This window comes from Phoxinus phoxinus (assembly GCF_949152265.1).
Source record: "Phoxinus phoxinus genome assembly, chromosome: 19".
Classification (NCBI taxonomy): domain Eukaryota; kingdom Metazoa; phylum Chordata; class Actinopteri; order Cypriniformes; family Leuciscidae; genus Phoxinus; species Phoxinus phoxinus.
The window spans coordinates 22,338,816-22,356,005 of NC_136894.1; the positions used below are offsets into that span (position 1 = coordinate 22,338,816).

At 41.6% G+C, this 17,190-nt stretch overlaps 1 protein-coding gene across 6 annotated transcripts in view; it reads left to right on the plus strand.

Annotated features, from left to right (window-relative positions):
• tshz1 (teashirt zinc finger homeobox 1) overlaps window positions 1–16,625 on the plus strand; it is a 283,121-nt gene extending 266,496 nt beyond the window's left edge. For 5 of the 6 annotated variants that reach the window (XM_079590047.1, XM_079590049.1, XM_079590050.1 and 2 more), the window contains one exon: window positions 12,020–16,625. In XM_079590047.1, coding sequence (XP_079446173.1) covers window positions 12,020–15,399 — 3,380 coding nt within the window. In that variant the 3' untranslated portion in view covers window positions 15,400–16,625. The remainder of the gene's footprint in view (window positions 1–12,019) is intronic. The other variant, XM_079590048.1, reaches the window with a different exon arrangement.
• Window positions 16,626–17,190: the final 565 nt, after the last annotated feature.

Here is a 17,190-nt window from a genome sequence, read left to right on the forward strand (position 1 = left end):
GACACTTATTATTTTTTAGTCGTTTAGGGAGCGAAGGGTAGACTATAGAGAGAAGAGCAGGGCCGTCTGTTTTATGGGACGGTATGGAGGATTATTTATGACGCCGGCCCCTTTTTTCCCCAGCGTAGAGATGCTCTTTGGAGCGCAACCTGATATCTAGTAGTAACAGTCTGGTCTTCAGAGAGCTGCTAAAGTTTACAGTGAGCTGACCCTCAGGGGCTTCCATCACAGATCATATAAAAAAGGAAATCAGGAATAATGTTTTTAATTCTGTACTCGTATAGCATTACAGGATGTTGAAAGGCAATGTTCCAGAGTGTTATTTGTATGAAGGGGCTCTCCAATGAACATTAACTGCCCATATTTGCCTGTATCCTACAGGATCTCTGTGGTTTCGCTGGATGTATATATACGTGTGCGTCCGGGGATGTCCACCGAATGGCTGGTGCCCATATTTGTCTCTCGCATGTGCAGGGTTTCCCGGTCAGGGAAGGGTCAGGCTCTGGGAATGTATGTGTGCGTTCGCTGAGGGGTGGGATGACGGCACTGGCACATTTGATTGATGGGTAATTGTGCAACCAGACTCAGCTAGACTGAACTGGTGAGGTCACGGCCTGAGAGAGGAGGTGCTTTTTGTCCTTTTCACTTTTTCTTGTCCCTCTGTGTGACGTCTTGCCATTCTCTTTCTTTTTATTGCTCCATTTCATTTCTTTCTGTCTTTCTTTCTTTCAGTTGACCATCTTCTTTTCCCTCCCTCATTCACTGTTTTCTTTGTCCTGCTTCCCGGGATTCAGCCTGTAGTTTTTTTTTTTTTTAAACGTGAATTATTTTCTGTAGTCGCATGTTGATTACGGCCATTCATCAGAAGTGTCCTCTTTCAAGAAACTTTTTCGACAAAGTGCTCTCATCGCAATCACTTTTGTTATGGTTTAGACCTTAATCTATGATCTGCTATCAAACCCTGTTTGTACTTTGCTGCAGTCATATTTTACTCAGAGTTAGGAACCTATCACACTGAGCGATTGCTGGACGCTCTCCTCGCCGCACTCCCAGGTGCTGAACGGAGCCTTGCTTCACGGCTGGTTTTCCTCTGATTCACTCCAGATTAGATTACAAACAACCCACCTCTCACTAAACAGCTGCATTTCAGTCACAGATTTGACAGGAAGTCTTTAGCTCATGATAAATGGCACAACACCAACAAACACGTGTATCGCATTCCTGCTAAAATATATATATATTTTTGTGCTACTTTTATAAATAATAGGGTAACAGGGTTAGAAACATCACAAGTAAGATTCAAATTCAAATTACTGACATGAGAGCCAAGGATCAGTGTGTCGCAAACCACTTGGCCACAGCTCCAATGTAAAGTTTGTGTTTAGATGCTCATGTTTCTTCAACGGTGATTGGTGTTGACGTCTGAGGCCTTCGAGGGGTAAAGTTGTCTTTTAGAACCAAAGCTCTCGGCGGTCTGACAGGAATGATGGAGGAAGAGTATGAGGGAAGAGCCGAGAAAGACAGCAGTGTGTTGATGAGGGTCGCACAGTGTTCGTACTGCAGGCTCTACTGTTTTTCATCTTTTCTCTTCCCGAGGAGCCTGATTTATGGTAATTATCCATATTTAGGATCATCTATCAACTGGTAGTTGCTAGGCAATGGGAGCAGCTGCTGTGTGTGTTTGGGCTGGCGAGTTTTCTGTCAGGTACTCGGCTCAGGTGATGGCCTAGTGGAGAGACTGTGCTGGGGGATTTAAAGAGACAAAAAAAAACAATTTTTTTCTTCATCCTCATTTTCTTGTTCTCTCTTTCTCTCTCTCTCTCTCTCTCTCTCTCTCTCTCTCCATTTCCTTCATAGCTCCCTCCGCATGGGGGTTCTCTGTCTGTTCTGACATTGTTGTGTCTCTGAGCACCAGGGTGGATGGCGTGTTATCTGTTTCTCTGCGAGGGCACGGCGTAGGGGAGGCGCAAAATACAGACGCCGTGTGTTTGGACTCCAAACCTTCAGGTTTAGCTCAGGATTAGTGAAGCTTTTGAACCTGCATGACCGAACGTAAGCGGGTTTTTTTTTTTTCAACCGAAAGAGTGGTTTCCCCCATAAAGGGCCAGATGGGGACGAGACTGCAGTGCTTAGGATATAATGGCCATTGTCTCACGGCTGGGCTGCTCCTCTATGACAACGGCAAAAGGTGATTTATTGACTGCGCCTGACGGCACGACGGCTCGCCAACCTCTATGACCAAACCTGGATTAGGAAAAAAAGACAGACAAAGCAAGAAATTTATAGAAACAGGAAAAAAAGCACTGCAATGCAGGAACAAGCAGCAGGAGATTGAGGATAAACAAAAAATATGAAATATTTGTGTTTATTTTACAGCTGAGGAGATTATTAGAGACAGCTTCTTGGAAGGTTGGAAATCACTTATTGAAGTCATTATTGATTGTGATGCACACGCAGGGTTTTTTTTTCTTCTCACCCCTCAGATTTCAGGATCAAGCAGAACCCTTGGAAATCAGGCCTGTTATATTTGTTCTTCTCTCGTCTGACTGCTAGCGTAGCCTTTCACCTTAGTTCATGAATTAAATATATTTACAATAAAACAAAATGTCTGTTTACAAACATTAATTTACCTCAATTTCATTAATTTTCCAAGCCACTCAAATATTTGATATGATATCTTCCTTAAATTCCATCTGAAACACACGTGTGTATCAGATGCGTGTCGCACGCAAACACTCTATGAACAACGCTAATTACAAGAAGGTAATTATTTGTGGAAGTATTCAGGTGAAGATTGAGGCACCTTCAATTACTCAGCAATCATGAGTGCTGTTTAATTAGCTAACATGCACTCGTTTAGCCTCACCTTGTTTACTCGGCTCTCCGTAATTTACTGTGTGGAGCTCGTGCAATAACACGCAGCACAGCTGCTTCAGTCAGACTGGAAACATCTTGGCATGATTCTTCACTTAGGGGAACTTTTCTGAACCCTAGGATGAATTTAAAGTGAGGGGAAAAGGATATATTAGAGTAGCTTAACTTTTCTGTTCATCTTTTCTGTTGAATTGCTTCTTTCTTGTTTTGGGGAATTCATAAATGTAATTTCATTATTTTGTGCTTTTTTTAGCACTTTATTTAAATGCAATTTTTCAATTTCAACAATGTTCTAACTTCCACAACAATACGTTTTGTGATACAATCAGGAAGATATTACTGTGCATGTCTGACATGTCATGTATTATTTCTTGTGAAAATGAATGTTTTTTTTGTGATTTTAATCTATGAATAGCTTTATAAGGTGTAAATACCAAATTCGGTTATTATTTGAAAAATTCAGTTTTTTGAGAAAGTCCATTTCAAATTCTTTTTGTAGACGTGATCAATGATTTAGCACAAATTAAATGGTTTGAAAAAGTTTCAACCTTTTTATCTTGACAAATATCCAGCAATAAAAGATGATTTTTTTTTTTTTAACCAAAGATTTTTTCATTCAGTTCCCACATCTTGTTCTTTGCAAAAATGGGACCAAAGCACACACATCACCAAAGTGCCTGACAAAGGAAATAATAAAAACCAGAGAAAAAATTGGCACACCAAGGCTCCAAAAATGCAAAAATGTAATAATGGACTCGAGCACACAGGCTCTTCGTCAGACTCGGATGAGCCTTGGTGTACCGATTTTTGAATGCATTTTAAAATGTTATTTTGTTTTATTTACAATTTTACCAATAATGCACTTGGATTGCTTTAACTAAAGTGAGGACCTTTTTTTTTTTGCGCTATATCTCTGGCCTAGCGGCGGAGGTGTTATAGTAGCATGTGTGCTTGTTTATGCTACCTACTTTTTCAGGCAGTCGTAATTTTGTTTTATCTTTAGTTAAGGGTCAAGTGTTAAATAAATGTAAACTGCACATTTATTTTCTGTTTCTCTTCCTTTTTTTCTACAAGCAGCACAGCTATTCATGTTATATTTAAGTAGCTGAGCGAACGTTAGCTTTGCACTTGCGCTTCCTCTCCTTAAAATAAGTCTGACCTCTGCATACTCTTGCAGGGTGTATAAGTAAAGTAAATTGCTGTTAATAATTCGTTAATTGAGCCCTTTCATTATTCAGCAAGCATTTTGATATCGCCGTTGAGCAGTCTTTGGGGATGACAGGACGTGAGCGCCTTGTTGTGGTTTGTGCAGCCGTGAGATGTCCATTCACAGGCTGCTCTGAATGAGGACGTAACGGCGGCTAAAGGAGACAGACCCCGTCTCACTCCCCCGGTGCTGCTGTCACCTCTGCTTTGCTCTTCCCTCCCTATTGTTTGAAGCTAATGTAAAACGCACTGTCTATATGACCCATTTTAGCAGCCCATTAGCATAATTTGGCTGTCGCATGGCCACCGAGTTAATGTACTTGCAAATGACAGGGAAAGTGTGTTATACGACCTTAGGGTTTTTAAAAATTAAATGACAAAGTAGGCCGCACTTTGCATAAGTATGGACTTGACATTGGAGCGTGTGTGCGCGTCTGTGTGTGTTAGTGCGTGAGTGGTGATATAGTGTGTCAGTGCAAGGTGAGGTGAAAGCATTTACACAGTAGTATTTTAGTTTGTTCATTTACTTAACAAAACCGATTTTTTTAAATTGAAAGGGATACAGAAAGCATTTGGAAAATTAGATTTGATCATTTTTAATAGTCCATGGGCTTATTAACAACTGAGTGTTTTTATTCTTCAATATATTCCTTTTTGAATATACTTCATGCCCAAGTATTCTAAAATATTAAAATTCCAAGCATTAAATGTATCTTATAGATCTAAATAACGGTAAAAAATATATAATAATAAACTGTGAATTTGATGTAATCTGAAGTAATGACATATATCAGTCATTCAAATCATAGTTGTCATCAGTGCACAGTTATCTGATTATTTATATTTTTAAAGGAGCGGTCTGTTGCCCTACTTGTATACCTCCATCCATACTCGTCCAGAAGCATCTAAAGCAAAAAGATGAATTTGGAGCGCAGAATGGAATGCCACACCAGTTCTTCAGGGGCCTGAAGCTATTCCGCCATATGGTGGCCTATTCCACACGGAGGATGGTGGGAGGGGGCTGGGCCAGCCTTTTACAAGAGATGCTTAAAGAGGCAAAGCAGATATTAATTCAGAGAGCCTACTCTAGAGTGTCCGCAGGAGCACAAATCACTGTCAGCGGATACGGAGAGGTGGGCAGGGTCCGTGTAAAACGCCCGTCTGCACTTCAAAGCCTTCTTTTGTTTAGTCTGTAATAAAGTTAGATGTGTCTCGCTGAGAAAAGGGCCAAAAAAAGCCCGGAGACAGAGCACAAAGGAAGTCCTCAAAGAGGACGATTGTGTGGAAGATGGTGAAAAATGTGAAGGCTTTTCTCCTCTCGTAGGTTCACATTGGGCTAGAGAGAGAGGGAGGGTGGGGGTCAGATCTACAAGCCAAAGCCCCCTCAGAAACCTGTCCATCTCCACGGAGCCCTTATTACTTTGAACAGCAGCCATCAATCAACGTGTGTCCACAGAATAGAAACAACGATCATTATTCACAGTTCTGAATAAACGGACTGAAGAAAGTGAATGCAAAAAGGGTTTACAGGCAGGGTCCAAAATGAACAACTGCCAAGCGATAAATGGGAGTAAGAATTGGCATTGAAGATGAATTAAAACAAAGTTACTTACATGGAACGGCAACATAATACATGGTTTAAATTGAATTGTAAAAATGATAGTCTGACCTTCACTGAAGAAGTGATGTGAGTGATCAACTCCCTAACCAATGAAAACATCTGTCGTGACTCCTGACCTTTACCTCAGTTAATAATTTACTATTAGAAGTCTTAAGATGCCTAAAATGTTTTACTCTGTTGAATAATTAGTGCATTATGCCACCAAATGATAATATTAGAAACCTGTACGAGTATGTAAGTTACATAATGAGCTGCATAGTTTGTCACTAATGTGCAATAATTTCTGCATTATGCCACCCAAGGAATATATTACAAATGTATGAGGATGCAGGTATGTATTGACCTGTGTAGATATGTAAGAGAAAACACTAAACCCTATTGTGGTAAATATATGTAATATGCCGTTTCATCATTGGTAAGAAATATTTTTATTTACATCGCATTAACGAAATGTTCATTCTGGACTCTTTTAACTTCTCTGAGAAACCACAAATTGCTACATAGCATATTGTCGACTGTTTACTTTGGTAAACAGTTTTTTTTTCTCACCCAGTAGTTGTGATATGTTGTAACACACACACTTTGCATTCATTTCTAGAAACTGCAGTTTCCGTTGCCAGTTCCGCAGACAGCCCTGCCAGATTGCAGCAGGCCATAAGTGGACTGGGGCAGACAGCATCATGCTACCGAAGCCTTGTTTTAACTGCCCTGGAAAAGGGGGAGAGGGAAAGAGAGAGAGATTGCTGCATTCTCACTGACATGCAGAGCATTACCATAATTGGCTTTTCTACATGATAGGACAGAGGAAATAATAATGTCATTTTATTTACAGCCTTCAGTGTCCTGCCCCCCTCCCCCTCCTCCTTTTCTCTTTCTCTCTCCATCTCTCTTCCTGTCTGCCTTCAGCGTGCTGCGTAGGTCAAAAGACATGGTTTGATCAGCCCTGTCCAAAGGCATCAAAGTTGAGTGGCATGTAATGGAGACCCAGTGACAAACCACATCGGCCAGCCAAATAAGACTTGCCAGTTTTCCCATTAAAATGTCGGGTAAACGGCGCGGCTTTCCTCTGCACACTCCAAAACCACTCTGACCGGCTAAATCAGCCGACTGAGGGAAGGCAGAATTGGACATTAGTAGTGCAAATGACTGTAGTGATTGCCCCCTCTCTTCCTCGATAAAATAAATAAATAAGGAGGAGGAGGAGGCGGGGGAGAGAAGGAGGCGACGGTGGGCCGCACAGTGACAGTCGAGGAAGGAGAGGCCATCGGCATCTGCGCTCTGTCTGCGAGCATTCTCGTTCCCCTCTTCAAGTTTGAACACTTAGGCCTGACACTTCTCAAGTGCACCAGCCAGCCCAATCAGACAGACCTGGTTTTGTCAAGCGGACTGCTTGGAAGCGGCGGAAAGGATGGGTTTTTGAAGAACAGCAGATGTTTTTGGCCGCCAAAATCACTCTGTTCCAAAACGTTGCAAGCTGCCTCCATAGCCAATGTTTTAAGGCAACACAAGTACTTTACTCTATACAGATTTTAAAAGCAGATTTACAGGAAAGCAGATATAAAAGGAAAATAACAGGAATGCAAAAATCATTAAATAAAAGACAAAAAAAAAGTGAAATTTTTCAGCTCAAATCAGTTCAGTTCAATAACTGTTAACTGTGGTAAGTTCATCAATTATAAAAAAATATCAACTGAACTATAATCAGCTCAACAGAAGTCAATAGTGAGTTCAGTGTCGATTCAATAATTGTGTATGTTGCAAAATTCATCAAATACAAAGCCAAGTTGATTCAGCTATGAAGCAGCTCTGCAAAAGTTTGATCATCCAGCTCAATTCAGTTCAAGTGTGGTACTTGGAAATAGAAATCAAGAAGAAAAAAACCATAGAAGAAACCAGGCTCAGTCTGGGGGCCAGTTCTCATTTAGTGGTTAGCATTGTGCTCTGGAGCGCATCTGGGAAATGTGGGTTCGAATCTAGTCTGTCTCATTTCCTGTTATTTCAACTCTAAAGAAATAATAAATAGAGGTGTATTGTGCATTTTCAGAGTTTCGCTTGTAGAAACTATTCAATCTTGTCTAGAGTCACGGCTTGCTAATTCTCTGCTGTTTGTTGGGCAACTGTATGTGAATCTTAACGCTCGAGTGCTCGTATGTGGGTGGTGTTTCTAAGAGCTGGCACTGGCTGTGTTTGTATGTGTGGTGTCATGGGTGTCTATAGCAAGAAGGTTCACTCTGCGGCTGATCTTTGTTGGCTGAGACGGTGAGCTCTGCTCGTGTGAGTATGTGTGTGTATGCCCTGCTCATGTCCCGTTGCTGTGTCACCTGTCTAAAATCAGTGAGATCTCAGCAGCCACAGTGACAGCTCCACTCTGGACACAGATGGCCACGCTCTCCTGCACAACACACATACACACACACACACCTCACCTCACATATCGCACACCTCATACATGCACACAAGCACAAGGCCCTGGTGCTCTGGCTGATCGTTTTAGATGTTGGTGGGCACTCAAGAACATACACACCTTTGTTCTTGAGTCTCCATTCTGGTGTGTTGAGTTTGAAAGAACACATGCAAGCACATGGGCGTAAGACCGATCTTAAAACTGTTTGGGGTGGGAAGGGTGCACATTCTACATTTTATCCTGCTTGGCTCATGAATATTAATTAGATGGAATCATTTTTGTCATAGTTTTAAATGGCTTGCTGAGACAGAGCTGGTGTAAATATATATATATATATATATATATATATATACTTTTTTTGTGTGCGCAAGTGTAAATAGACACTTAAAATAATTATACTTTATAAATAATTATAAATGAATTGTGTGTTTTTATATACGTGTCTATGTGTGTATGTAAATGCCTGTGTATAAGATTTTAAACCTCAAAGAAAACTAAATGGAAAGAGTTTCAAGCCTTGTTTTGTATGGTATCCATGGAAAGTGCCTGCTTCACTCAGTAAATCAAACTCTTTCTCGTTCTCCTCCGCATCAAAAGCATCTTCTTTTTATAGCAACTATTGATTCCCTTAATTGTGTGTATTCTTAACAACTTATCTGTGTCGTTTTCTCCCGACAGTACAATGCAGGCTTATTTTTGACTGACAAACACAACAAGCCCCTCCCCCCCTCCTCTCCTCTTAATCCCTCTCTTATTGTTCGGCGTGATGTTTAAAAGCAGGCCCCCGATAAGAGATGTCAGCAGTCAAACTTCTGATTGGGTTATTAAGTGTGAGCTGTCGTTGCCGTCGTCTGGCGGGTTCCTTTTTTTTTTTGACGCAGATGGCAAAAAATTGCCAAGTCGTGTTTGACGGCTTGATGCGAGGACAGTGACATGCCAACGCGCATGCCTGTCAGATGCCACACGGTGTCAGGGGCTGAGAAGACGCGCTCGATTTAGTGTCAGGTTCTGCCCATCTCTTTGCAAAAAAAAGCCCTCTCGTTCTGGCTTTCTTCTTCGCCCCCCGTCTCACTTTTCTGTCTCTCTCTCTGCCCCTCTATCACTCTCTCTGTAATTACAGCAAAGATGAAAAACTTCTCTCTTTGTTTTAACGTGATAAGCTGTCTTAAATGCTGCAGTGACTTGAGGGAATTATCAGGGCTTCAATCCACTGAACCGTGTTGCGGCGTGAACATTTCTTTTTAAAGCGATATTTGGATAAGTGATTTATTTGACAGTTCGTAATGTTTATTTCACCAAATCCCTCTCGCTTTACGCCGCCTACTTGATTTCTCCGAGGAATTGACGGATTGAAATCCGTCGGAGAGCTTGAGGTGGAATCAGTGATTCCTCTGGATCAGAAGGCGTAGTTTAAGAATATCCCAGTAACGGAACACCACATACACCACGTTCCCAGCTGTTCACGCCCCTACAGCTTCCTCCACGCAGCTGTAAATGGCACCTTACAAACATCAGGTACGGAGTCCGTTCTGATTACGTGTGCTCAGCTGCACGCCGTTTGAAGCTGACAGCACATCTGCTTCAACCACCGAGACGGATCTTGGCATCTCGGACAGACATCTCCTGGTGGCTCGCTGAGATAAAGGAACAACTCTTCAAGCGCTGCCTGTCTCTTTTTCTTCTTTACTCCCATCTCCTCTACTGCTCCCCTCTTTTCCTGCTCTGTCTCTCCTGCCATTGCCTTCACAGTTGTGCGGGCTGTTGTTGTGGCTTTTCTTCTCGTGTTGTGTTCAAAATGGCTGATAGTAACAATACCACTCACAAAGTGAACAGGAGGCTTTTTTTTGTAGCTGGACATGCTGTGAAGATGCATACACACACACACACACACACACACACACACACACACACACACGCTCGAAAGAGGTACTTTGATGTGCTTCGATGACGGAGAGCTCATTTTGTTTATCTCCCACTGCAGATCGAAACCAGCTGATGAAACAGGAATTTAATCCTACCGCTCCTCATTAAGCACTTGGTCTCATGGACCTTTATTCTCTTTTCATTAAGCGAATTAAACGGGTAGCATTCTCTCTCTCCCTCTCTCGCTCTTTTTGTCTTGCAGCTGTGGGTGCCGACAGTGGGCTATCACTCCGTTTTTTTTCTGTCATAGCTCTGTCGGCACACAATAGAGTGAAGGAGCTTTTTGTGGCTGAAACATGAAACCTTACATTTGTGAACATTATTGTTCTGTTCCTTTCCCCTAATGTAATACATCTGACAGTACATCTTATTACCACACATTTAGCTGAGGAAAATAAGCATTTTCTAGTGTGTGGCGTAGGCAACATTTTTCAGTATCCTCTTTTTACCTTTAGAAATAAATGTGCACTTAGCAGTAATACGCAGAGCAAAAATAGCTGTGTTTTCACAAATAAGCATGAATGTGTATTTCTGAAACATGCACTCGTGGCCCGATGCTGTTTTCACTAAAAATCAATGCATTAACTGGTTCTTATCAATCCCTTTTGGTCAAAACATTGACAAGGAGGGGGGAGGGGGGGGGGGGGCAATGTTTAGAGGCCAGGGTGGCCAATAAAGTACAAATAAACATATAAACATAAAATCCAAAATGACACCATTTACTTTTCCTAAAATGATAGTTTTTTAAAAGACAAGTCTTTCTTAATTTACTCAACCTCATGTTGTTTCATACCTATGTGACTTACACTCAAAAGAACCTAGAACCTTGCTTCATTACCTAGAACATAAATTGGACTCAAAATTGCTCTAATTAAACACTTATTTTTTAAATTTAACATTTGCAAACAAAAAATCTTGACATTTAAAACTAACACAAAAACAAATCCTGCTAATCGCCCTAGCAGTCATGGTTATCAGTCAATGCTAAAATATTGCTGAAATATAATATATATTTATCACTAGAAGGAAGGTGCACTAAATATGGTTATGTATCCTCTTGTCTTTTATTTCACTCTCTCTTTTTCCCCTGTGGCTGCACACACTCTTTGACTCCCTGAGAGTTAGTACAGCATGGACTATGACAACATGACATGCCATTTCCACTTGCATTTTAGCATGACTCGCTGTGAGAACTTCCATCGCCTCTGCCAACAGCATTGAGGCAAGCTGCACCCCGCGCTGCATCCCTGGCAATAACTTAGACGCAATCTCACACTCAGAGGAGTCTAGCTTGGCTAGTGCATTAGAGAACTGGATCAATGTCACACACAGTCTGTGCCCTCTAACTACAGGGGAAAGGAGGACAAGAAAGAGCAAGAGAGAGTAGTCTATAGGGTTAATATTTAAGAATGAAATTTTTGTAAACAAGGGTTGGGGTAATTTTGTAGTATTGGCTGTAAATTTTTACATGGTCTTTTTTTACATTTTGAAATTATATATTTTGCTTTCATTACAATATTCACCATAGTATACAGTTTTTAATTCCATGCATAAATCCATGATATTACCATGTTTCTTTTCAGTATGTTATACTGTTTTAAAGATTAAAATTTTCTCTAGATACCTAATTTTTTCTTTAGAGGACTCTCCTCTGCCCTCTTTACCCTTGCTGAGCTGTTACACAGGATAGCTTTGTTAGTCTCAGCAGTGAAGGGGGCTATCTATCATAGTCAAGATATGGATGTTTGCCACTTTATAATTGCAAACCTGCGTCCTCTGCCAGGACTATTGACAAAAAAATCTCTTTAGGATCATCATGTAGGCATGCACACACACGCGCACATGCAATGAGACATTTTCCCACACCTATTTCATTTGAAGCTACAAAAATGTAAAAGTGAATTTACTTATTCAACAAACCATGTTAAAGATGAACATTTTGGGGGCTCTTGACTCATCATCTCTCTCCCCCCCCTGTTTTGTTTTCTCAGCCTATGTGCCGGAAGACGAGCTTAAGGCAGCTAAGATCGATGAGGAGCACCTGCAGGACGACGGGCTCTCCTTAGACGGTCAGGACGCAGAGTACCTGTGCAATGAAGAAGATGATGGGCGTGAACAGCTAAGCTACCAGAATTCTCCACTCAGCAATGGCACCAACCCAGATGCCGGGTATGCCTCGCCCCTCAGCGACACCAGCGATCACCTGGCTGACTTCAAAAGCACCTCCTCCAAAGAGGGCCAGGATAAAGAGGAGGTTGAAGACTTGGAGACAGATGCCGGACTATCATTGCAGGACAGCCTGGCTCAGATGAAAGCCGTCTATGCAAACCTGATTTCAGATGCTTCCTGGTCAAGTATTACAAAGGACATTATGAAAAGCAAGCAGGTTAGTGCTAGTAGCACTAACAGTACTCCAAGCAGCCACAAGGGGAACAACAGCATTTTGAACAGCCATGCAAGTAATATTACAAGCAGCGGAGCTAGCAGCAGCAGCAATGCTAGTGCTAGCACAAAGACAAATATGACGCAGAGCAGCAATTCTACAAAAGCCACCACGTTAAACAATGGCAACAATGGAAACATCAATGGTGCTAACAGTGGAGGTGTTGCATATGACTGGCATCAAGCAGCACTTGCTAAAACCTTACAGCATACACCCTACCACCTCATGCCTGAACCAAGTCTCTTCAGCACAGTGCAGCTGTACCGGCAAAACAATAAGCTGTACGGGCCTGTGTTTACGGGTGCCAGCAAGTTCAGATGCAAGGACTGTAGTGCAGCCTACGACACGCTTGTAGGTCTCACAGTGCACATGAACGAAACAGGCCATTACCGTGATGATAACAAGGACAAAGAGGAGGACAGGGGCAAGAAATGGTCCAAGCCACGGAAGCGATCCTTAATGGAGATGGAGGGCAAAGAAGATGCTCAGAAAGTTTTGAAATGCATGTATTGTGGCCACTCATTTGAATCCCTACAGGACTTGAGTGTCCACATGATCAAAACTAAACATTACCAGAAAGTGCCTCTCAAAGAACCAATGCCAGCTCTTGCCTCAAAGCTGGTCCACTCCACCAAAAAGAGAGCGTTCCAAGACCTGTTGTCTCCTTGCTCACCTGAGTCAATCTCCAGCACCCCTGGCATTCCATTGGCAGAGACTGCGCCCACCAAAGATCAGAAGATTTCCAACCCATATGTCACAGCTAATAACCGTTATGGCTACCAAAACGGTGCAAGTTATACCTGGCAGTTTGAGGCCCGAAAAGCTCAAATTCTTAAGTGTATGGAGTGCGGGAGTTCCCACGACACCTTGCAACAGTTGACAGCCCATATGATGGTGACCGGACATTTTCTCAAAGTCACAAACTCCGCATCTAAAAAAGGAAAACAATTGGTGTTTGACCCTGTAGTGGAAGAGAAAATCCAATCCATTCCTCTTCCACCAACAACAACACGTCTACCAGCTCCCACTATCAAGTCCCAACCTGATTCACCAATACACCCATCCACCATGGATGAAAGAAAGGAGCTGGAAGAGGAAAAATGGGAGGAACCTGAGGAGAAAAAAATCAAGCAAGAGAAAGAGGATCCTGTTGAGAAGGTGGAAAAAACAGAAAAACACAGCCATTACAAATATCTAAGAGAAGAGGATCTTGATGAGTCTCCTAAAGGTGGACTAGATATTCTCAAGTCATTAGAAAATACAGTCTCCAGTGCAATCAGTAAGGCTCAGACCGGTACGCCCACTTGGGGTGGATATCCCAGCATTCATGCCGCTTACCAGCTCCAAGGGTCTTTGAAATCATCTATACCTGCTGTCCAGAGTGTCCAGATTCAACCAACATTCAACGCCAGCAGCTTGAAATCATTGACCTCTGACTCCAGCACTCTAATCCATTCTCCAAGTAGCCCATCACCACCTCCAAACCATAAAAGCAACGTCCTAGCAATGGAAGAGTTAGTGGAGAAAGTAACAGGAAAAATACCTTCAAAGAAAGACCGGGATGAAAAATCAATTGAACGTATTTCCAAACATCTCACTGCTGAATTACCCTCTCCGGTCCTCAAAGACCGAAAGGACCTGCCAAGATCAGGTGACCATAGCAAGCCAACAAAGAATGGAATGGTAGATAAAGACCTAGAACACGTTCTGGTTCGGGAAGGAGAATACAAGGAAAGCCATGCAGATAATCTTGTAAAGAACGGAACGGATGTCCTCAAAACACAAGTCAGCAATGGTTGCGATAATTTAGGAATCATCACTGACCACTCACCAGAACAGCCTTTAGTCAACCCTCTCAGTGCATTGCAGTCTATCATGAACACTCATTTGGGTAAGGCCTCCAAAACGGTCAGTCCACTCCTGGACCCACTAGCAATGCTGTACAAGATCAGCAACAACATGATGGAAAAGCCCATGTACAATCCAGCTCAGGTCAAGCAAGTCGAGTCTATTAACAGATATTATGACAATAATGATGATCAACCCATGGACTTGACGAAGTCCAAAAGTGGCAATGGGCCCACAAACAATTGTTCATCCACTGTTATCAGCAACAGCAGCATCACAAACAGCACCCGACCCATCTTGTCAACGTTGACTGAATCCGTCTCATCTCCTCTTCGGGAGAATGCTCTAATGGACATCTCTGACATGGTGAAGAACCTCACGGGTCGCCTGACGCCAAAGTCGTCAACCCCTTCCTCTATATCCGAAAAGTCAGATGCAGATGGCTGTGCTTTTGAGGATGGGCTGGAGGATCTTTCACCCATTCAGAAAAGAAAAGGCAGGCAATCAAACTGGAACCCTCAGCATCTGTTGATTCTTCAGGCTCAGTTTGCGTCTAGCCTTCGAGAAACCCCTGATGGAAAGTACATCATTACAGACCTAGGTCCTCAGGAGCGTGTACATATTTGTAAGTTTACAGGTCTCTCCATGACCACCATCTCCCACTGGTTGGCAAACGTCAAGTACCAACTCAGGCGGACAGGTGGAACCAAGTTTCTGAAGAACATAGACTCGGGCCAGCCACTGTTCCTGTGTAGTGACTGTGCCTCCCAGTTCAGAACTCCCTCCGCATACATTAACCACTTAGAGTCCCACTTGGGCTTTAGCTTGAAAGACCTCTCAAAATTATCAATAGACCTCATAAGAGACCAGCAAGTAGTCACAAAAATGATCACAGACAAGACATTCAGTGCCCTTGGCTTAACTGAGGAGGACTCTAATTCCATATTTCAGTGCAAACTGTGCAATAGGACTTTTGTCAGCAAGCACGCAGTGAAACTGCACCTCAGCAAAACGCACGGAAAGTCACCGGAGGACCATCTGATCTTTGTTACTGAGCTGGAAAAGTTAGAAAAAGCCTAAGGAAAGCAGGCTGGTGGCAGTGAAGTGACTGGATTGAGAATCATTGCACTACATCACTGTACTGCACTGCGCCTGAACTGAGCCTTCAAAATCAGTCCAAATTCTGTCGTGAAACTGCCTGATTGGACCATGGTCTATTTTGTTTTTGTTTTTTCCCTCGTTTTTCAGTCTCTTGATTTCTATCTCTTGCTTTGTACTGTATTTATCTGATATGTGTCGGTTATGTGCATGTTTTTTTAAACTTTATTTTCTCTCCGAGTGACTTCATATTCAAACAGAATTTACAATTTGTACTCTGTTGAATTGGGAATGAAACAAACATGGTATCCATGGGCATGGTCTAAAACAAAATGGCAAAAGAACTTCTGAATAGAATAAGTTGCGTTGTACACTTACTACATCAAAAAAGACTGACATCATTAAAGCACTCTGTGGTGTTGAATGTTATGAGAATATGTATAAAATGAGACAGAGCTATTTTGTTAATTTGAGCTCAGATTTTCAGATATTGGCTTGACATAAATCAAACTGCAACCCTTTGAAGTGAAAACAATGAATTGTAGATTTTGTTGAGTCTTCTAAACCTTGAAGGATATTGAAGATTTTGACAGGCTGCCTATGATTATAAACTTTGGTTTTTCAAAGGCATTTCTTTGTTTTTAATAATCTTTTTTTTTTTTTTTTTTGTTAAGTATCATTTTATACAGTAGCAATTTGAAACGTATGCTTTGGTACCACTATTTCTCTTTCTATGGTTTCGCTTTGGTTTCAACCTGTAAAGACTTAATTGAAATCTTATATACAGCACATATATTTAAATGATCAGCGAAGATGTGTAAATTTCCATCATCATATCTTGCCAATTGCCGCAGCTCAACATTGTTTGTATGGTGTGCATTCTTTTATATTGTCATTTTATATATAGTAAACAAAAAGGAAATAATATGTACAGAGATGTATATGCAGTATATGTGCTGTAGAACCACGTTTCATCCTTTAGTTGAACTAAGTTCTCTGATGTGGTAAATATGAATTGACTGAAGGAGTTGCATCGCTGTTGATGCATGGTGTATAAGAGGGAACCAAGCAATGCAAAACATGAAATACAGTACATTTCAATGTTTTATCATGCCATTGTGAAAAGTCCCATCAATTCCCTTAATTAAAAAAGAAAAAAAATGTTTTGTCCCTTAATTGTAAAATAAAAACTGAAGCATTTCTTGATTAATGTTGTTCTCCATTTGGTTATTCATGTGTTTTTCTCTTTTCCTACAATCAGCAATTAACTTGAAATGAAGTCCACTTTGTGGACTTTTTTTTAGCTTTCTTCAGAGTTGAAATATTCTGAAGTTCATTGTCCGTGTTTGCTTTTGTTATTCTTTGAATGCAGCACCTTTTCTGTGCTGTATGTAAATGAGAGATGTTTCCAGACACAAAACCTGCCAGTAAACAGGAAACACTCACTGGAGCCAAAATGGGCAAAGAACTTGTGGATTTAACGCTTTTCCCGTAAAGCCTGTATATCTGGCTTCTCGGGACTGATTCTGTAGCATTGATCCAGCTCTTCCTCTCTTTTTTTTCCCCAGAGGATCTTAGTGCAGTCACTGTACGTATTCTATGTAAATTACAGCAATCATGACAACTGCGACATTGTGAGTACCTGCAGAGCGGAGTGAAACATCGGCAGATAGACACAGTTTAAGCAGATTTGCATTTTTTCCTGTTCACACAAGCACTCTCCAAGCATTTCACGGGGTTTTCAGACTTAGAAATAAATGCCCAATTTCTAGT